General features: G+C 36.6%; 1 protein-coding gene across 2 annotated transcripts in view; it reads left to right on the forward strand.

The window, feature by feature from the left end:
• cdyl (chromodomain protein, Y-like) overlaps positions 1 to 23,916 on the forward strand; it is a 248,496-nt gene that overhangs the window by 121,601 nt on the left and 102,979 nt on the right. For both annotated transcript variants that reach the window (XM_039753357.1, XM_039753356.1), the window contains exon 2: positions 16,642 to 17,302. In XM_039753357.1, coding sequence (XP_039609291.1) covers positions 16,642 to 17,302 — 661 coding nt within the window. The remainder of the gene's footprint in view (positions 1 to 16,641; positions 17,303 to 23,916) is intronic.

Here is a 23,916-nt window from a genome sequence, read left to right on the forward strand (position 1 = left end):
TTCACTAACTTTATGACAAAGGAACCAGCACTGTAAAAACTGGCAATATTCTGTGATTTTTGGATAGTTTACAAACAAGAATGAATTAGTTTGATTAAAACAATTTCAGTTCAACAAATCCCACTTTACATAGCTATATGAAAAAAACAAACTCCATACCATTAATTACCAGAAATGGTATTAAACTTTGAAGTAAGAAAAGCAACGATGCAAAAACAAATATATTGTGTATATTAAATCTTCTGAACATTAATATAATGAATATACACAGTTTACAACATAAAGTTAGCATTTTTGTAATATCGTTTCACCAAGTTTGGTTAATTACATTGGGCTATGTGCATTCACTAAAATAAAGAACAAAGTTAGATATATACTATTAAATATTTGGTCAATGTTCTCTTTTTCCTAGAAAAGACCATTTGTGGTTCCTTCCACAAATGAAGGTCAAGTTGTTTGGCTACTCCATTTTTGTCTCTTTGCAAGTCTCCAGTTTCTCAATTCTTAAAATTCACTTGGGATATGTTACTTTGCTGTCTTTCACAGTATGCTCACAGCACATCAAATGGGGTTTTCTTTAATGTAAAAGATACATTGATGTATTAAACTTATGATATTTCAACATCCAGACCACACTTTTCCTTTCCTAGCATGTCTCTCTTTTCCTTTCCAGCAAGTATTTTAAAATGCTGCTAATCTGCACCACCTGGTCTGTCTTTCTTGGAGAGGGTCTAGCTGCAGGCCTCTGTTGCTCTGTGATTTAGGATTTCTGCTGAACAGCTAATTGTATTGCATAGCAATAACTCAGAGAAGGGCTTGGCTGTGGCTACAGCACTATAATACAGCATGGCGCCAGTGGATAGCCACTATCACCTGGCAAATGTAATAATGTGATTGCTGTTATAAATGCGTAATACAGAACGTATGAAACACTGAGGGTTCAGCCAGTTACCTTATCTTCAAGCCAGCCACCACATATAGCACAACCACATTTGTCACAGCTACTTTGCCTCAAAATTAATTAATCATGGGATGACCCAAGCCACTGAGACATGATGTTTGCCAGTCAGTCTTGGATAATATGTGCATTAATGGAATTTAACTGCTTATAGTTATAAAAAAGCAGTTTCATTCTTGCTAGGTGCCCTTATTACAATATGAGTGCAGTAAAGTCCTCTGATTATGAGATAAACCGGGCACTGCTCCAAATAGTCTTTTTATATTAGTAAAAACATTTTTGTTTTTTTTTGTATGTACACTCACACCATATGAAAACTGGATGCAGTGGCTCACCAGTTGGTTAATGGCCTCCAGCATAGCAGGCATGATGGACTGAAGCTTGCCTGATATACTGTTGATCTTTAGGCTAGTTCTCTGAGAAGTGACAACAGCTAGCTGACATATACTGACGAAAATAAAAATAGTTCCACAGTGCAAATAATAGCATTGGCCTGCTTAAAAGGGAACTCAAAGTCTGTACATTATATTCATTGTTTTTGAGATGTAATATGTTTTCACATAAATGCACAATATAATAATGGCTCAGTGATAAGAAGTATTATGCTTGGAAGTTGTCTTTTAGCTGGTCTGGCTGCAATTCCTGGCTTTATCTAAGGTGTTGTCATTTCCCAGTTTTTCTGAAATATGTTGTGTATGCATGGGTTAGAGTTGCTGTAAATATATGCAATTTTTCTTTTATAAATCCCAACATTTTTGTGGGAAGTTGCATGTGCACATTTCAGACCTACACAGGCTTTATAAATGAGGCCCCTGGTGTGGAAGAACAGATGTGTATGTAGAAAATTTCAATTGTTTACTGCCCTTGCACTGACTAGCAAACACCTGGTGACATGGGAGTTGGTGAAGCTACTGGCCATGCAGTTTGTTCTTCACGACATGCAGTGTATGTATTCTTTCCATGTCATTGTGGTTTGACTTTTTTCCCACAAAACTATTTTGATTCTGAACTTTAGGTGTTGCTGTTTCAATTTACGCAGTTCATAGCCAATATACAGTTTTTTTTTTTTTTCTCAGCAGTGACTGGCTGTAAAGCTGCCACTTTTTAAAATTTATATTGCTGTATTTCATCAGTAATGACAATGTTAGAGAGTATAATGATGATCTTTCGCCATTCGAAACAGCCAACGCATTAGCATCCTGTTTTGTGATTGTTTTCTTGTATCATAAGATCTTGCACTAGTCATTAGAAAAAGGCCAATGGTATTATTTATGTTAGTGAAGTCTTCACAAATATAAAGTAATTCTGACTTGGCCCAACCAGAATCTTAAGTAAGCCAATCTTCATTTCTCAACTTATGTTTACTAAATTAGTAGAAGCCACGTTATTATTTGTATAACCTTATTTATGTGTAATGTTTTATCTTTACATTCTAAGAGTTGTTTGAAATGTGTGAGGAAATAGATTTAATGAAGACCTTTTAGATTATATGAATATGAAAGGTGATTAATTTCTCATCAAATAAGGTAATTTACCAGTTGAACACCAATTCTGCATTGTATTTATCATTTTATAGTTCATTTATTTCTGCAGTTTACCTGAAAGGCATGCAGCTAGCCCCTTCTCTTAATATCGGTTGTATTCATTGTCTCATGAATAATTCTACTAACTAAAACAACAACATTTATTTATATAACACATTTTCATACAAACAAAGTAGCTCAAAGTGCTTTACATGTTGAAAGAGAAAAAAGACAAAATAAATAATTAAAATAGGGAACACTAATTAACATAGAATAAAGTAAGGTCCGATGGCCAGGGAGGACAGAAAAAACAAAAAACAACTCCAGACGGCTGGAGAAAAAAAATAAAATCTGCAGGGGTTCCAGGCCATGAGACCGCCCAGCCCCCTCTAGGCATTCTACCTAACATAAATGACCTCAATCAGTTCTCATTGTATTCAGGGTTCTCATGGAAGAATTTGATGGTGATGGTCATGTGGACTTCTGGCCTTTAATCCATCAATGTAAGGACATCACGGTGCTTTGATTAGGTGGTGGTGGCGCAGATCGACACCACAGAAAACCAGAAAAAGAACAGAAGAGAAAGTAGAGGTTAGTATGGATTTTGGAGCCACCATGAATAATAATGCTAATTAACCGAATATACAAAGCATCAGGATTTAACTAAGATGAAGCTATGAGAAAGCCATGTTAAAGTAATGTGTTTTCAGCAGTGTTTTAAAGTGCTCCACTGTATAAGACTGGCAAACTCCTATTGGCAAGCTATACCAGATTTTGGGTGCATAACAGCAGAAGGCCGCCTCACAACTTCTTTTAAGTTTAGCTCTTGGAATTCTAAGTAGGCACTCATTTGAAGATCTATGGTTCCAATTTGGAGTGTAAGGTGCAAGACATTCCAAAATATAAGATGGATCGAGATTATTTAAGGCTTTGTAAACCATAAGCAGTATTTTAAAGTCAATTCTAAATGACCCAGTTAACCAGTGTAGTGACATCAAAACTGGGATGATGTGCTCGGATTTTCGTTTCCGAGTTAAGATTCTAGCAGCTGCATTCTGCACTAGTTGCAATTGATTAATATCTTTTTTGGGTAGTCCTGAGAGGAGTGCATTACAATAATCTAGCTGACTGAAAACAAAAGTGTGAACTAATTTTTCAGTATCTTGCAATGTTATAAGAGGTCTAACTTTTGCTATTTTCTTAAGTGAAAAAATGCTGTCCTAGTAATCTGATTAATATGTGATTTAAAATTCAGGTCAGAGTCAATAGTTACCCCTAAATTCTTTACCTCCGTCTTTTAATCCTAATGCATCAAGTTTATTTCTAATAACCTCATTATATCCATTATTGCCAATGACTAAAATTTCTGTTTTCTCTTTATTTAGTTTGAGAAAATTACTACTCATCCATTCCAAAACACAAGTGAGACATTGTGTCAGTGAATCAAGAGTGTCGGGGTCGTCGGGTGCTATTGATAAATATAGCTGTGTGTCATCGGCATAGCTGTGGTAGCTCACATTATGCCCCAAGATAATCTGACTTAACAGAAGCATGTAAATTGAAAACAGCAGAGGACCCAGGATAGAGCCTTTTGGAACACCATATAGATTATCATATGTCTTTAAAGTATAATTACCACAACTAACAAAGAATTTTCTACCTGCCAGGTAGGATTCAGACCAATTTAAGACACTGCCAGAGAGGCCCACACATTGGCTAAGGCGATTTCTAAGAATATTGTGATCAATGGCATCAAATGCGGCACTCAGATCTAAAAGGATGAGAATAGATAAACGGCCTGTCTGCATTTACCCGCAAGTCATTTACTACTTTAACTACCTATGACAGTATTGCCCTGAAGATTTCCCTATTGAAATGTGCCTACGTCTAGATGCTGTTCACTTATGTCCTCTCATTGTAGCTCACAGACATCTAAAGAGAAGCTTCTTGTCTTTTTTTCATGTTATTTACCTATGTTACTGTTTATGCTGTACTATTCTTTTCTTGATCTCCTTTTTGAGTACAAATAATTCCTTCTTTTGTTCTCTGTTTTGACTGTGAATAGTGTGTTTAGTCTGCCTTCAGAGTTTTTTTTTTGACATCTTATCTGTGTAGTCCATCATACAATGTCTTTAATTTATTTCTAATATCTGTGTTTACTGTACATATGTTGAGTTCAGTATTCATGTTATTATTCAATTTTGGTGCACTTCTATCATTACCAATTCCATCTTCTGATTTATCATTGACTACTTTTCACGTTTACATTTTTAAGATTACTTTGTGTATTTTATTAGTTATTTTATTATACAGTATATTTATTTGTTATTAAAGTAAAGCTTACTGTATTGTTTTCTTTTTTTCTTTGTTGATGATGCAAGGTCGCTATCTAATTTTAGTTCCTGCTTTTCTTTTTAATGTTTAATTTCTTTAACTTCAAGAGGAAATCCCTTTACTATTGACTGTTATAGCCAGTTGTTAATGGCAGTTTTTGTATAGGAGCTACATAAATTCATAGCAATGCAGTTTACTAATTAGAAGAGACATTTACAGAGCCTTTTTGATATTGATAGCCTTGTCTTGAAATCTACAGAAGTTTGTTTTCTCATCCTTTGATATTTGTTGTTAATTTTTTGCTAACAAAAAGAACATTTCACTTCCATAACAGCATGATTAATAAAAATGTGGACTTTTTTTGCAGATTGAGCTTGCAAAAGGAAACTAAATATGTTTTTCTTGCATTGTTGTGAATGTTTATTTTTGTTTCAATATAAAACAGTCACACTTTTTAACTTTTTAAATTTTGTCTTTGCCTTTTTTAAAATAATTAGTTATTGACTGCATGACACTGAAATAAAACTTGTATTAATCATGCAGGCTTCACTCTTGTTGTCATGGAAGATAAAATTGTTTGAGCTGAATGTAAATGCATTCAGTTTTATGTCCGTGGTCTTGTACTTATCATGTTGTTGTAACATATAAGCAGCATGCCCTGGTAGATTTCTGATAATTTGAAACCCGCATTCCCCTTGCATAACTTGTCATTTCTGATTTTTTATATATAAAATACATACAATAATAAATTTATATTTAAAAACGAGCCTTAATAAGCTTAATTTAAAATATTAAAAAATATTATATACAAGAGCATTTTAATTTGCCCATCTCACACCACAGTGAGCATTTACCATTGCCTCTTGGAAAATGTAAAGATTCTACAGTGTCATTTCTGAATTCTATGATCTCCTGGCTGATATTACCCTCTCTCTCCCATGACAAAGTATTTATTGTTGGTGATTTTAACATTCACGTTTGTTGTCAATTGAAACCTTTGGTTGATGACTTTTTATCACTATTGGACTTACTTGATTTTATCCAGCATATTAATACGCCAACTCACTCTCTCGGTCACATCCTTGATCTTGTTCTTACACGTGATATTTCAGTTAATAATATAGATTTATGTGATGTTTCTTTCACTGATCACTTTTCTATAATGATGGATTTGAATATTACTGTTGATGTTCCGACTACTAGTTGTCACCCACGCTGCTCTCACTTTCTAAATTCTTCTATTATATCCGATTTTAAAACCATATTCTCTAGTCTTGATGTGCATGTCCAAAATGATGGTATCGATGATTCTATCTTAAAATTTTATTCTTCTTGTAAAATGGTTTTAGACTCCATTGTTCCACTCAAGATGCACTGTAATAAGGAAAGACCTGCTCCCTGGCTAAATGAAACTACGCTATCGCTGCACCACGCCTGTTGAACTGTGTAATGGTGTTGGAAAAAAGATGGTCTGGTTGTTTCTAAACAGATTTTTAGGACTTCTATATTCAACTTCCTGGCTGCATTTAAGAAAACTAAACAAGATTTCTTTGCCAATTTACAGTAGTTTCCCGTCATTCTAAGAATCCTAGGGTCTTATTTAATTCAATTAATGCGGCCATTCACCCTCATTCTGTGATTGGATTAAATAGTACTGTTCATTGTTGTGAGCAGTTTCTTTCATTCTTTATCAGCAAAATTGATACTATCCACTATGGCATTGTTCAAACTGGCTATGAACTTCCTGCTGTAACACAGGGCATTGTCTTGGAATCTTTTGATCTTATCTCACTTTCACAGTTAAAAAGAACTATTGACACCCTTAAACCAGCTCTCTGTCCTCTTGATATTGTACCACCACGCCTCGTGGTGGAAGCCTTTGATGTTTTGGGTCCATCTTTACTAGCCATTATCAACGATTCTATTAGTGAGAGATCTGTGCCCTCATTTTTTAAACATGCTGCGGTGCTTCCCTGTCTAAAAAAGGCAGAATTAGATTGTGGAGTTTTAGCCAATTTTCGCCATTTTCCCAACTGCCATTTCTGGCTAAAATTTTAGAAAGAATTATTTATAATCAATTGGTTGATCACCTTAACTCCAATAATTTATTTGAGATCTATCATTCTAGCTTTAGGCGTTATCATGGTGTTGAGACGGCCCTCCTAAAAGTATTCAATGACATCTCTATTGTTACTGACTCAGGTGGTGCTGCAGTTCTTGTCCTTCTTGACCTGTCTGCTGCCTTTGACACTATTGACCGTGAGATATTGCTGTTGCGGTTTGAACATCTTGTTGGGCTTAAAGGGGCTGCTCTTAACTGGTTAAGGTCATATTTAACTGGTAGAAACCAGGGGTGCGGAAATCCAACACCCGACTCGTCCGACATGGGTAAATTGACCGTCGGACAAGCGTGTTTTTCTGTTTCAGTTGTCCGTGGACAAGTGCAATTTTCTGGAGAAAAAAGAATTACATGTGCTGTGCAGGGCACATTTTTACCACAACTTTCAAATTTTAAACAGTTGGGTACGTACTTCGTATGGAAACAGTCTACTTAGGTATGTTCTTCATGTCTCAAATTGGTATTCAATATTGTTTACAAAATGACAGCTGATTTTTCAAAGGGGAATCACTCTTGTGGTCTTACATAAGTATTTTACCCTATTATTTACACGATTGGAGATGCGGTCATTTTTTTCATGCCGACATTACGATGTAATTTGATTTTTCATTATAATCGATAACTTTTATATATTATTGATAAAATTCATTTTTTCTACATAAAATGCAGTCATTTCACCTACAATGCAATTGTTTTCTCCACATAAACCTTGTTAGGCAGTTAATCTTTCCTGCAATTGGCGATTTCGCGTAGGTTGTGATATATTGAGGAGTTAAGAAATTTATTGCGTGACATCAATTTTGATGAGCTGTCATTAGATCGTTTTTGATTAGAGAAATTTTCATATAAAACAAGTTGGTTTCATTAAAAATAAAGAAGAAAACATTCTAACGGTTTCCAAATGTTATGAAATATCAATAAAAATCTTCACTTAGACGCGATTGTTTTTTTCCCAACAACATTGGTAATATTTACTTCTTTGGAAATGTACCATCTTGCGGAATTTCGAGTACGTCTTTAGGAATTACCTGCGTAACTCATAATGCACTGCGGTAAGCATGTTCTTCTCGCTATATGCGTGTTGCTGAAACTGAAACAAGTAGCATCGCGGATGAGAAATGGATCATTGTTTGATTAAAACTGGCACAACATGCCCTGAAAAGCCAACGGGAGCGTATTGAGGCCACAGTGAAAAAAATACGGACAAAGTGAAGACAAAAAAAAAAAATGTAAATGTCGAGATTAAAGTCGACATTTCCACTTTATACTAGTAGTTTATCAGTAGAATGTCGCAAACTAAATTTCATCTTAAAATGAATGTTTCATTTACTAGATTTTCTCAAACCCCGTCATAAATTAATATAGCACATTAAATGCTTTATATTAAGTGTTCCCTGACCCAGCTGTTAATCTCTGCGCGCTTCTTAAACTGACTTCCTCTTGCACTGAGGAAGCGCCGGCAGCAATCGCCGCACATTGACTTCATGATATTCCTGCTCAATGAACATTCAGAATACTAAGATAAATACTTGATATCTTTTTCACAATGAAATGCATTAAAGCATGTATTAGACATGGGTGGCGGAGGGCACGGTGGTGTGACTGTAGTGCTGCTCCCTTGCATTAAGGGGTCCTCAGGTCTATGTTCAGTGTAGGGAAGTTTATGGCAGGTGTGATGAGGCTCCAGAAAACTGGATATTTGAATGGGTATCGCACAGGTTTAACTGAAATATTGTGTAAATGTTGGGTTCGTGATCTGGAGGTCGGAGACACAAACGCAGAATTCAGTAGATGTTTTTCTGAGCAGGCCTTCTTTATTGTATGTTTGTTGTGTCTATCTTACGTACTAAACCCCCAGTTCCTATCCTTTGTCTTTCTCATAACCAAACACCACACGATAAACGTCTTTGTGAAATTAAAACTTGTTACAAATCTAGACCTCAGAGTTTTCAGAACTTTAAAAAAAAAAAAAATCGTTATACATGTTTAATTGTGCCATCCATTCAGAGGTCTAAGCTTATAACTAGTTTTAATTTCACAAAGACGTTTATCGTGTGGTGATTGGTTATGTGCAGAAAGAAAAAGGATAGGAACTGGGGGTTTAGTACGCCAGATAGAGACTTGAGTCTAAAAGTAAGAAAAAAGTTGGTTCAATTGAAAAAGCGTTTTCTAAAGCTGAACACTTGGAGGATGAGCGTTATGCTAGGCTGTTCAATGCTGCTTCTGTAGAAGAGTTTGACCCACGACCAGCTGTGGAATTCTGGCTGTCACCTGGCAACAGGCACATCACTCATAAAAAACCTGAAAAGTCGTCAGCATCCACTTCTGCAGGACCATCAGTCCAGGAACCATGCAGTTCAGCTCAAGCAGAAATGAACAGCATTCAGCCCATGCTGTCTGAGATGGTAAAGATTCTTGGGGGGAAAAGATGTTGCAAGACAAAAGCTGAACAACATGGCAGAAAATGAATCAGGACAGTGTTCTGTTATGTAACTGTAATATATGAAAAAAGAACTAGTACAGCTATAATGAAGGCATTGTTTATTAGCCAGTTAAAATAAGGGAATCTTTTATATAATGTTCTAGAGCAAGGTGGCAAAATACTACTCCCTGAAAGAACTTTTTTCAGTTTTAAAATGGAAGGCAGTTTTGGTATCAATAAAAGAGATCAGAAAAAATAAACTATTTTTCGCTTTTGTTATTTGTTTATGGGCAAGTGAATTTAACTGGCGGAGAAGTGGATTTTCAAAGTTTACTTGTCCGTGGACAAGTAGAAATAAATTTGATTTTCACACCCCTGGAAACTTTTCAGTGACTTTAAATTCCTCTTTTTCGTCTACTGCTCCTCTTAAATATGGTGCTCCTCAGGGATCCATTTTGGGTCCTATTTTATTCTCTATATACCTTCATCCTATTGCAGCTATTTTTAGGAAATGTAACATTTCTTTTCACTGCTGTGCTGATGATACTCAGGTTTATATTCCTGTCTGCAACTCTGCAATAAATCAACTGCACAACTGTCTTTCTGAACTAAGATCCTGGATGGCTAATAATTTTCTTGTTCTGAATCAAAATAAAACAGAGGTGCTTATAGTGGGTCCATCAGATAAAACCCAAATTGTTCTTGGATTCTTCTGCTCTTTCTCTGTCTTTTGCAAACCTCAAGTCCGCAATCTTGGTGTTATCTTTGATGGTAACCTTTCTTTTGAGAAACAGATTAATTCTGTAGTCAAGAGTTGCATTTTCCAGCTTCGTCTATTAGGTAAGATCAAGCCTTTTTTATCTTCTAGGGATCTTGAGAAAGCTACTCATGCTTTTATCTTTTCTCGCCTTGATTACTGCAACTCGCTGTATTCTGGGATTAGCAAATCCCTAATACACAGGTTACAGTTGGTCCAGAATGCTGCCGCTCGCTTCCTGGTTGGGTAAAGAAAATATGATTCTGTTTCTCCAATATTAGCTTCTTTACACTGGCTGCCTGTCAGGTTTCAAATTGATTTTAAAATCTTGTTGCTAGTTTTTAAATCTTTACATGGGCTTGCTCCTGCCTATTAATATGAATTGTGTGCTTTACACCAGCCATCTAGAGTGCTTAGTACGAGGGACAGCAAGAGACAACTGACAGAAGATCTAAGTGTAAAACTAAGGGGGACAGAGCATTTCCAGCTGCTGCTCCTTGCCTATAGAACTCTTTATCTCATTGCATAAAGGAGTCGTCTACACTTGAACTGTTCAAAACAAGATTAAAGACTCATTTCTATTCACTTGCATTCCGTGACCTTCAGTAATTCTGATGGTTTCCTTATTGTTATTAATAAATAGAAGTAATGTTACATATTTATTTTATGTTCATATATTTTATTTGTTTATTTTATTTATGTTATTTGTATGTTTTCTTTTATTCTGTTATTGTAAATCACTTTGGCCACAGCATTCCTATGTTGTTTTAAATGTGCTATATAAATAAATTGACATCTGCCTTTTACGGTGGCTAAAGGTTACTTTTTCAGCCTGTTATCTGCCTCGTTATCTGTTACTTTTGTGGTCAGTCAGTGTTTTCTTTCTTTCTTTCTTTCTTTCTTTCTTTCTTTCTTTCTTTCTTTCTTTCGAGAGTAGTGAGTGGGCGGAGCTTTGCAAGAGGACTGAGAGAGTGAGTGTTAGAGATTGAAGGTTTGTCCATCTTTTCTATATTTTTCTACTGTTTTATTCCTGTCTGTTTTCTTCTTCTTCTTCTTCTTCTTCTTTTTGCTGCTCCTGTTAGGGGTCGCCACAGCAGATCATCTTCTGCATATTGATTTGGTAAAATTTTACACCAGATGCCCTTCCTGACATAACCCTTCCCATTTATCTGGGCTTGGGACCGGCACAAAGAAACACACTGGTTTGTGCATCCCCTGTGGCAGGGTTTTTATTCCAGTCTCTTTTAATATTTCTTTTCTGGTGATTAGTGTACACTGAGGGTAGCCAGTATGGCCTCCTCTGGGGGTGCCCCTTCAGAATGATGACTTCCAAAAGCTTACAAAACTGTTTTAGCTTTTGGTAACGTGATTGGTTGTGAAAATATTAAGAATCAGCAGTGCAGTTGTGATATTTGTTTTTCCAACTGACCTCATAAATCATTTAGTTGAGAATGGAGTTATTGTTAAAGACAGTTTGAATGCCGTAATGCCTATTGCCACACCTACTAAAAGGATCACTCTGTCCAATGTCCCACTGTTCCAATCTAATGAAGCTCTAGAAAATGACCTTTATCATTATGTACAGGTAGCGTCTTGTAAAGAGAATCTGCTCGGTTCAGCTCCTCTGCTGAAACATGTCTTAATGATTCCAAAGGAAGTAAATGAAGAAATAAACATAACTCTAAAGTTTAAAATTGATGGCTACAAATATGTTATCTTTGTTTCTTCAAAATCTATGAAGTGTTTTAAATGTGGTAGCACTGGACACATTGCTTGCAGTTGCTCGAGTGTCAGCAAAATGAACAAATCATTTTTCGAGTCATTTCGTTCAATTCTGTTTCAGGCTCAGACTGAGTTGGTTAAGCTTATGGGGCTGTCACATGATGAACGAACGACTCGAAAAACCCGAAGACTCGAAACAGGTGAATCAATTCCAATACAGAAACTATAGAAAGTTGCAAATGCATGCGCGACTGAACGAATCACTCCCACGAGACGACTCGTTCTTCCCGAGTCACATTAAAGATTCGCTCAAAATGAACGAATCGTTCAAGAACGACCCATCACTAACACTAACCCACATTGGATAGATCCCTCCAAGACTGTTGGAACAAAAAAATTGATGGTATGGTGTGGTATATGGGGTACAAAGATAGTGGGGCCATTCTTCATCAATGGAAACCTCAAGGCCACTGGATATGCGAAATTGCTACATGATGATGTGTTTCCCTCTTTATGCACTGAAGCTGGCACATTCCCTGAGTTTTTCCAGCAAGATGGTGCACCACCACATTATAGGTGTCAGGTCCGAGCATTCCTAGATGAACAGTTTCCTGGAAAGTGGATTGGTCGTCGTGGGCCAGTTGAATGGCCCCCAAGATCTCCCGATCTGACCCCCTTAGACTTTTATCTTTGGGGTCATCTGAAGGCAATTGTCTATGCTGTGAAGATACGAGATGTGCAGCACCTGAAACTACGGATACTGGAAGCCTGTGCTAGCATTTCTCCTGCGGTGTTGCTATCAGTGTGTGAAGAGTGGAAGAAGAGGGTTGCATTGACAATCCAACACAATGGGCAGCACATTGAACACATTTTATAAGTGGTCAGAAACTTGTAAATAACTCATGAAAGAATAAACTTACGTTAAAACCAAGCACACCATTGTTTTTCTTGTGAAATTCCCAATAAGTTTGATGTGTCACATGACCCTCTTCCTATTGAAAAAACAAAAGTTGGATCCAAAATGGCCGACTTCAAAATAGCCACCATGGTGACCACCCATCTTGAAAAGTTTCCCCCCTCACATATACTAATGTGCCACAAACAGGAAGTTAATATCACCAACCATTCCCATTTAATTAAGGTGTATCCATATAAATGGCCCACCCTGTGTGTGTATATATATATATATATATATATATATAAATCTAGTTCTTTTTTTAGTTAATAATATATAGGCTTCGTCCGTCTCTTTATTGCTTTTACCTATTTTAAACAAAAACTTCTGCGAAAAGCAGATTTTATTGTATAGATTTTTTTTTTGTGTTTTGGACATGCTCAATGCACTTGTGCAAGTATTCTGCTATTAATAATAATAATAAATGATCAATTATTCACTGTTCATTGCATTATAACACTTAATGTTAGAGCTGCCATGTCAAACATTGCTCTTATAAAATAAACTTAACTTATATTCAAACTTTCTTATTGGAAGATAAAAACTGACATTTGATTGTTAAAGAATGGTTGTTTGCTATAATTTTGAATGGTTAGCTTATCATCATCTGTTAATGAGCCTTGTCAGTGTCAAGCCAACACAATAATTCACTGTCACATGAAACTGCTGGTTTGATGCATAATATCTTAAACAATAAGGTGTAATTAAAAATGTTCAGGCAACCTTTATTATAATATTACTGCATCTCTGTAGGAGAATTAAAAAAGTGTAGATTGTGTGGAATATGTCTTGATACTTGCTTTTCCATCTGAGTCTACAGGTGTTTTTTTTTTGTTTGTTTTTAACTGTGTGAAACAAATGGTACCTTGCTACTGCTGGTTGGACACATTCAAAATAGTAAGTCTAGTGTGCTTTCGACTTGCCTGCTGTTTTACTTTGCTCGCTATTCTCATCCTGTCATGATCTTACTAACTGACCCATATTCATCTTGATCCTTGTCAGGTTTTTGAGCAATTAAAGCAGCCATGAAACTGATCTTCAATCCTTTTAAACCACATGTGCTTGTACTGCGCTTCTTTATTTTATTATTAACTAGGGAGCTTTGCCCCCTGCTCGCTTTGCTTGTGAACCCCTTTACCCCCCACCAGCGCTATGTGCTGTTGTGAAGACGGGTGCTGAACACACCCCAAGAAGACATGGCCGCCCCTCTGAAACCTCTCTTAAACGGTGATACAATGGTAAACAATTACAGTGTTTTTTTTAACCTTTTCTTTGCTCCATCAACTGCTGGCTTGCTGCTTCTGCCATGCCACGTGATCTGCACTTTGCTCACCTACCCCTTCCAATTTGTACGCCATTGTGAAGAAGGGGGCTGAATGCACCAAAAGGAGACGTGGCCACTCCTCCGAAACCCCTCTTAAGTGGTGATACAATGGGAAACAAATGCAGTGTTTTTTTAACCTTCTCTTTGCTTGATCAGCTGCTGGCTTGCTGCTCTTACCGTGCCGTGTGATCTGCATTTCGTGTGACGCTGCAAGCATTTAAAAGCCTGTACAGCAACTTCTTGTCCCCCATACATCCTCTAATACTATGCGATCTCTTTTCGCTGTTCCATTATTTCACCGAGTAATATTTTCTGTTTGTTTGTGCTAATGCATCTTTACTCTTATTTTTTTGAGACTTTCAAATTTTCCTACTTCCATTATCTCTAACCTGCTCTGCATCTGTATTACGGGACTTGCGTCCAAAGGTTTTAAGTATGGCGTGACTTGTCCGTCTCGTGGGACTTGACAGTGTCTCTCTGTCTCTGTTCAAAAGATGTCTATGCAAAAGAACTCTCTTCTAAAGATCACATATCGTCGTAACATTTTTTTTTATAATAGTTAGATATTTTTACTTTTTTCCCACTTATGGTGCAGTTTCAAATCATGAAGCACTTTTAACAGTGTTATGCATGGATCCCATTTGTAGCTCTCAGCTGGTATGCACTCCTATGAAATCGTGACATATCTTGTTTCTTCAAGGCCAGCTGTGAGGAATGGGAAAGCAGGGTTGGAGTGGAGCACAGGGGAAAGCACTTTTTGTGAGAGTGTAGTACAATTGACTTACACTTACCCTTTAACTGTATCAGTTTATGTAGGCAGAGAATATAAAATGTGCCTCTCTCTGAAGTATTCTTTTTAAACAATATGGAAAATGGTATGGTATGGATTTTAATGTTAATCTGAGACTTGTTTAGGTTCTTTGTCTTTTATGTACTAATTATTTAATATATACTCTTTGAGTTCAGGACATCTTTTGTTGTGTTTTCTTTCTTTCACTTAAAAGTGGTGTATGAAGAAGAGGATTACAATTGTCAAGTCTACACCTGTCAATTTCAGATGGGTTATCCCCTCATATGTCTTCAACATGTGCTGTATTGTGTATCAAGTTTAGTTACAGACATGGAAACAAAATGTTGTAACATCATCTTCAGAGCCTCTGCCAATGAGCTATTTAGGAAACTAAACACAACTTTGCCTTTACAATTATAGTTTATTTGCAGCAATCACTGATCTTGTTACATCCCTAGATTAAAAAAGTACATGTGTCTTTTTTCTGTACAAAACTTTCAGTGTATTGATGTCCTTTTTTTAATGTTGTTGCTAATTGCAAATGCCAGTGCTTCTACACATTGTTTTACACAATAGATAAACAACTGTTAACAATATATTAAGAAAACTCCTAATGCTATTCATGCATATTAAGTATTGCTGTCAGTTATGTGAATCCATATTTGAAAGTGTGTTGCTTCAATTTTCAATGTTTTCATACTTAAACAACCTGAATCAGTTTCTAATGAGTCCGATTATATGCATTCATTTATATATATATATATATATATCACACACACACACACACACATATATATATATATATATATATATATATATATATATATATATATATATATATATATATATATATATATATAATTTTTTTTTAACAGTCTTTGCCAAGTTTAATGGCACAGGTGTCATATCAGCGCTAGGCTCAAAAATGAAACCAAACCTGGCCTGGACGTATCATTTTGCATTCTTGGACATAGTAGGTTAGAATAGACTCCAGTGTGACCCTAAGGTTGATTAAATTGGTTTAAAATGGATGCAGGAATTGATAGATTGATCTGTTAAGGTTTGTAGAGTTATAATTTATTGACTTTAATTAATTAGTATTTCCTTCAAAGTATATGTTACAGTTCTGTCATTTACAGTATTGCTTTATTGAAATTTATCAATCTCGTTTAATATGAAATCAACATTTATTTACAATATGCTTGATATTTTTTATACAGTTTGAAGTTTGCTTATTTTTGGGACTCGAGATCATAAATAAACCCCCCCAGTTTACCTACTTATAATATATTCAGAACTAGAAAATACTGGCTGACAATTTTGGTATTCTGTTTTACCTTCTCACTGATATGTCATGTAAGACACATTGTAAGTATTTCATTGTATATTATTTAGAAATCAGAAATAATAAGATATCAAAGATTTTTTTTGCTGATTTTTATTAGCATATCCTGTGGCTTATTTTCATCCATAATGATAACAACATTGTTCAACATAATTAAAAATGTTTTGTTTTTTTTTTTCTTTTTCATTTTTAATGTGAATGAAAGTTTTGTTAGTTGTTCCAGTTGCTGTGGTACTTTTACATCCCTTTAGAACTGAATGTTATCTGTTTTTTTAATCTTAATGTGCTAAAATTATGTTTGTACTTTTTGGGCTTCTTTGACTAAAAATCACCACATTCTATTGTAAAATGAAACTCTTCTGTATTTGATGAATGTTTTCATTGTTTCACAGGTAGAAAGAATAATAGACAAGCGGAAAAATAAAAAAGGGAGGATAGAGTACCTGGTGCGATGGAAAGGCTATGACAGCGAGGACGACACGTGGGAGCCAGAGCAGCACCTAGGCAACTGTGTGGAATATATTCATGAGTTCAACAGGCTTCACACAGAGAAGCAGAAAGATATGCCTTTAATGCGATCCACTCGAAACTCTCCTAATAATGCAAGAAAACAGATTTGTAGGCCTTCCAACAGCTCTTTAACAAAGACCTCTCCAAAGGCAATGGTAATGAATAAAGAGGGTGACATAAAAAATAATAACCAAGTGTTAACCAGTAGCCAGAAGTATCGCCGGACTACAGCACAATCTGTTGCTGGAAGGAAAAGCATGGATCTTGCCAAATCAGGAATCAAAATCCTTGTTCCTAAAAGTCCCATAAAAAATAGGATTGTTGAGGATGGTTTCCAGAATGATAGACCAGACAACCTTGACCAAATAGAACAGGATCAGGACTCTGTTCCTCGTGAAATCAACATTGAAAGACCTGTGTGTGCTTTGTTGGGACCTGGTGCAGAAAGGGCACGTATGGGGACCAGACCAAGGACACAGCCTTTAGTGCCCCAGGTACCAGTTGCAGCTGCAACAGCTTCAGCCTTAACAGTCAATGGAAAAGGTTTGGTCCTCATTTACTCATTTTCATACTAAATCTTTTATGCTAGTTTGTATGACCTGTTTTTGTCTACTTTATCCAAAGGAAAAACTACTACAAACTAAAGTACAGCTCATACCATTTTTTGAAAACAGGTTTATGTAATAAATCACTTACCATTTTTTTGAATGTCTGCTGCTTCTAATTCTTTTTTTTCCATTTTCAGAATATCCAAGTGTGGCAGTTACCATGCGATATCCAGAAAGTTACAATTGTATATGTGCATGCAAAATATGTTAATTTGATACCGCATTTAGTGCTGCTGCCTCATAACTCTAGGAGACTTGGTTTGAATCCTGGCCTAATACCTCAACTTGTGTAGTTTGCATGTTCACTTTGTTCACAAAGTTTGCTTTACTTTTTACTTTTTTACTTTGAATGCTTGAAAGTCTTCTCCCAACAATCTGAATAAAGTGTTTTAATTGAAATTGGTTACTCTAGATTGGGTTATCAGGAGTGAGTGCAGGTGAGAACATGATTGTATTCTGGATTGGATCGTCATCCTTTTTACCTCCCCATAGGTAAAAAGTGTATTTAGCAGGGTGAACTCTAAGTTTAGCCTGGTATAAAGGAATTAATGATCACTGTGATGGTTCCTGCCTTTTGTCCAGTTTTACTATGATAGACTTGGGCTACATATGATTTAACTCAGAAAATTACAGGTTCATATAAATGGATCAATGAATATGGGAATAATAAAATTAAAGCATTAAATTGTAACTTTTCACAATTACCTATAATGTGCTCACAAAGCACTAAAAGAACACAAGCAATTAAACTGACGCCCAAGAGTGATTACTCATTAAATGAAAACCATGTTTGTTAGTTGCATTTTACAGAGAAAAATAGAAAATCTAACATATTAAGTACAGGTAAAATTCCATTACAACGGACTCAATAAAAATATATTTTGTAGTAATGAGATTCCGTATCTGTCACTTTAGTGCTTTCTTTTTGCGATAATACACTTTCAGGGTGCGAATGATGGCCAAATCCAATGGCTGAAGCACTGCCGTGCAATTGGGTGGGAGGAATTCAATACGAACATTATCTAAATATGGATGCATGTTGTGGGCAGCACAGTTATCAATCAGAAGCCGAATCATCCTTTTCTTCTTTTTCATATTGTGAGGTTTGTGAACTCTTTTGGGACCCCCACCCAACAGGACGACATGCTGAAGTGTGTCCCAAAGCGCAATTGCTGTGTCTGTGGAAGATTGTTTGTCCGTTGCAGAGGCAGGGCAACTGCAGGCTCACAGCGCTGCAGCGAAGTGCCACAGAAGCAAATCCTAAAAGATCGTGGTCGCGCTATAAGTCCCAGTCTTGCACCTCAAAACACGAGGGTGAGTCTCAGTACTTTGTTCCCTGCATTTACAATGTTCCTTGCATCACCCATTGAGATTTTCTTTGTTTGCTTTGGTGGCGAGCTTCAGCAGAGCTGTGAGCTTGCTGTTGTCCCGGCAATGGATAAACAGTCTTCCACAGCGGGATGCTCTTCCAGCGTGTTGTCCAGTTGGGGGAGGTCCCACGAGAGTTTAGAACCCTCACAACAATGACTTTGCTTTTTCTTGAATGAGTGGTACATTAATAGGAATGTTTTTTGAACAAGCAGCACTGAACCACATAAATACTGCTTTTTCGAAATCTTCAAATGCAGCACTTCGCATACTTTTGCAACCCAAGATTTTTCTTCTTTTTTTGCTGTATTTCAAGAAAGTTGACAGCGTCAATGGCGAAATTCCGAATTCACTGGCAACGTCTTTTTTTCTTTTTGCCATAATTGAGAGGCACAAAAAATTGTTTGTTTTTTTTTTTGTTTTATTGTGAACTTTTGTCACTTTTTTCATGTCTGCCATTTCTATAGGAGGGTGACAATGAGTTAAATTCCAATGGATGTTTTCCAAATGTTGACGAGCAATAAGCAAAAGGTATCACTGAAAACCACAGAAAACAAACATAAAATTAAAATAAAATTTAAAATGTTTCTATTTGGGGATCGTTGTGTACAACTGAGCTGCGACCACAGAACTAACTGCTCTGAGGATGATTCTTTCAGGCATTTCAAGGTCTTTTGGGCACTTCGTTGTAATAATGAAAATATCTGCTGAATGTATTTCCTGGTAACAAGAATTCTATAGACTCTCTCACATGGGGAAACTGTCGGGACCATAAAAATACTTTGTTGTAACGGAATTTTACCTGTATATTATTATGTATTATTGTATTTCAGTGTTAAATTCAATTTTTGGAGGTATCATTTTATATGAATGCGTGAACTTTGAAAAATAAGGTCAACATTGTGTACTTAAATTGTTTATGTAAAAAAAATTGCATATTGAATTTATCTTACATTGACCTTTTATGATTCATGTGTTAAAGCTATGTGACTGGTATACAAGAAGCATTCATTTCTACAGCACATTTTCTCACAAAATGTGTAGCTCAAAATGTTTTACAAGTTGTTAAAGGAAGGAAAAAAGTTTCAATTACAAGGATAAATAACTAAAAACACAAAAAGTAATAAATAAAATAATAAATAAATAGATACAAAGTTACATGAATCCGATAAACAAATAAGTAACATAAATGGTACAGTCCTAAAATATGGAGTAAAATCTTTAAGTGATACAAACTAGAAGTCCAATGTTATGGTCAGCTGGCCATGAAGGACAGGAAAACAATGAAATGGGCACCTCTCCACATCTGTTATGCTAAACATTTGGAATAATAAGCAAACCAGTGTTAAAAGATCTAAGATTATGTCTGGGAATATAAAGGGACTAACAGGATATTCCACGAAGCACACTTAAATCGAGACTCCTCTCTTATTTGAACAGGTTGCAGTTCCACCAAAGAGGATTAGAGTATTTGGTAACTGATGCAAAAAAAACTCATCACTTAGCTTACTCCGTAATATGCTAAAGTTGAAGCTTAGCATAAGGTTGTGGCTGGAGAGTTCACATGCTAAAGTTGAAGCTTAGCATAATGTTGTGGCTGGAGAGTTGATGCTTTTTTTGAGCATATCTAATGTTGAATTATCATTTAAATTAATCTTACAGGTTCATTACACAACGGTAAACTTGCCTATCCATTGAAAATAAACAACTTTTAAACAATGTAATTTGTTACCACTTTTTTGGTCAGTTTTTTATCATATTTAATATTGCTGTATTCTATTTACACTGTTGTTTAAATTAATCTGATTTTCATTGCAAAGTGGTAAATCATTAAAAGTTATCCTATCTATTGAAAAACTGCAAGAAATAATAGTACAGTATATAACAGTGGTGGCGAACCTATGGCACGCGCACTCAGGGGGCACTCAGAGCCCTCTCAGTGGGCACGCGCGCCGTCGCTCAAGCACAGAGTTTGTTACTATAAAGCCAGAGGAATGCGGGGCCGGGCGGCTCCCCTCACCGCTCCCCCTCTTCACGCGCGCCGGAGGACTTTTCTGCCCAGCAGCCCAATGGGAGCGCTTCCTTCCTCTCCTGTCTAGGGTAAGGCGGGCGGCACACATGCTGCTTGAGGGTGCAGCACGGACTGCAGCCTTTTGAGTCTGTGATCCCCGTGGTGGGGTTGGAAGGGATGTGGTATAGCGGGTCCACAGCTCAAAATTGAAAAGGCCAGTTTTAACAGATAATTGCCGCACTCGTGGCTTAAAGGGGGTTATGGTAGAGTGGCCGGAGCGGTTTCCAGGAGCTTTGTGATGCGGGCAGTCCTCGCTTAAGCGCACAGGTGAGGAGTCGTCCGCATCTGTAATTATTGCCGGGAGTTGCTAATCGCCACACCTGATCCACGACCCTGTAATATATAATGGAATCTTTGGGGGCGGAGCTTAATAGGGAAGACCTGCGTGAAACACTTGAGAGGATCGAAGGGATGACAAAGGACAGCACAGTTAGTTATGAAAATGAAATCCTTAAAGTGTGGAATTCTCTGCCAAATAATCTTAAGTCAATGAAGGCACTTGAGATTGCTTTCCTTACTTTGTTTGGAACATCTTATGCTTGTGCGCAGCTGTTTTCAGCTTTGAATTAAATCAAATCTGACACCAGAAACAGACTAACAGATGACCTGAGTGCTGCATGTGTTGCTCTCAAGCTTACAAAGTATGAGCCAAGGTTAGACAAATTATCAGCATGCATACAACAGCAAAAAGCACATTAATTGTTCAAAAGCATACCGAATGCAAACTTTTACCTTTCAACAAAAAGTTGTTTGTATCATTGAAAGCTCCGCTATTATGTTTTTCTTTTGAGACAAAAGATGTTAATGTATGAGTGGCTTTTCTAAACTAAAAGCTCAGTAGATAGACAGACAGAGCATCAGTATTGGCAGTTCAGTCCAATTTATCATCCAGCTGCACTCCCAGGTATTTATAGGTCTGTACCCTCTGCACACACTCACCTCTGATGATCACGGGTCCATTAAGGGCCTGGGACTCCTAAAATCCACCACCAGCTCCTTGGTTATGCTGGTGTTCAGTTTTAGGTGGTATTCAGGTTAAATTGCCATGTTGGCACTTTGCGATAAATAAGTGGGTTTTGGATTGCAGTTTGGGCACTTGGTTTCTAAATGGTTCCCCATCACTGGTATATAACATTTAAAATGTTGTGCTATTGCTCTTTTTTTTTGTCTGGAAGGACAAAAGGGAAAAGATACAGTAATAAAAAAAAAAATGATTGAAAAGTGGTATTCCATAATGTTAAAATTGTATTTTATAAAGTACCAATTCTAAGTTAATAAACCTCACATATTCTAGTAGTGTAGTAGTTGTATAGTTATCTGCAAGGCGCAAGAAGAAAATGCCACACTTTAAGACCTTCTAATGATCACTCTTGGTGAGCTCTTGTCCTCATGAACTGCATTAAGATTTTAAACCACTTTCACAAGTGATGAATATTATTCCTTATTACTTGACTGACGACTTTGTCCAAGATGACATACAACATATGAGATATAATTGGTTACATTTCCTTTTTTCCATTGGAGCACAGGCAGAAGATGTGACTTGCTTATGGTCACAGTGTCAGTAATGAGATTTGAACCCACAACTTCCAGATTTAAAGTCTAAACTATGAACCACTATGCCACATAACCTATCTAAAAAGGAAGCCATTGTCACTTTTCATGTGTCATGATAGTATTTGTTATGTACATTGTAAAATGGATTAAATTACACACCAGGGATGCTCCAACTGATCAGCTGCCAATCTAAATTGGACAATTTTCACTAAAAAAGACTTGATTGATGTGCAGTAAATTGATCAATCACAAAAGCCAGTCATTTCAGCCCCTGCTTTTCTAAGCTTTATGGTAATTTAATTGCAGTGCTCCTTGACAAGCCATTTCTGTCTTTTTTGGCAACAAACCTCCTGCTGCATAAACAAAGAGCAACAAGTTAAGGCTTGTTTTGGTAGTACAGGCGGATTCTTCCATATAACAGAGAGCGAGAGGCAATTAGAATACAGTCGATTCCTGTTAATCGGACCACATTGAGACATGATCATTTTGGTCCTAATAACCAGCTGGTCCGATTACACGAACATGCCCTATACATGTGCAACAAACACAGGACGTGCTATAAGTTACATATTAAAATGCCATTATGACTTGTATTGTGCTGCACGCGCGTATGGCGAACGTACAAAGAAATCTGTACATGTACGGTTGCTTACAACTTTGTTTATTGAAAAAGAAATCTACAAATTCTTCGAAACGATCTACACAACACTCTGCGTGCGAAGCACAATAAAAAAGGTTACATTACCAAATTCCAGTCAACGTTGAAGAACTTGTCTAGTGTGATCTGACACATTCTGTTTACTCACTGCACTTGTTTATGCTCGACTTCATGTCGCCGGCTATTCGCCGTTCCATTTTAGGAAAGAAACGGCAGGTATGTTCACCCCCACTGGCTTGCACTTGGTACAAATTTTCCGACTTCCTGACCTTTGATAAAAGCATAAATTCTCCTGGGGAGCCCAGGGATCCTCATGATGTCACTGACCCGCTTTACATCCACTTTTTGCGGGCGACTTGTGGCTTCTTTTTCTTATTCTCTGTAACGTTCTTTGGTCCGATTAAACGGAATTTTGGTCCAAATAAGCGAACAATATTAGGCTTATGTAATATGATCTGTTTCGGTTCTTTAGGATTCGGCCCGAATAAGCGGCTGGTCCGATTAACAGGTGGTCCAATTAATCGGAATCGACTGTATTAGCCTTTACGTTAAAGGGGAGAGTTATGAAGGAAACAGAGGAGTCATCCTCCTGTGCAGTTAGACAAATAGCAAGAAAAGCTCAATGAATTCAGACATTTTTAGTTTGTTTCAACTGTGTTTTTGTTTTAAGTGTATCAGCTTACCTTTTTAATTATAAAACTAATTAGATAAAGAAAAAATGAAATGGCTGCTTAGTAAACAATAGGCTTGTTAGCTTAATAGCAAATTTACCTTTTACTTATAAACCAGTTAAGCATGTTAGTCTTGTGTTTTCTTGATAAGTAACTTATGAACATTTGATACATTTGCAGCTCTTTTAACGATTTGTACTATGTTTATTATTTATTGCTCTGTG

The sequence above is a fragment of the Polypterus senegalus genome, chromosome 5 (assembly GCF_016835505.1).
Source record: "Polypterus senegalus isolate Bchr_013 chromosome 5, ASM1683550v1, whole genome shotgun sequence".
Lineage (NCBI taxonomy): Eukaryota > Metazoa > Chordata > Cladistia > Polypteriformes > Polypteridae > Polypterus > Polypterus senegalus.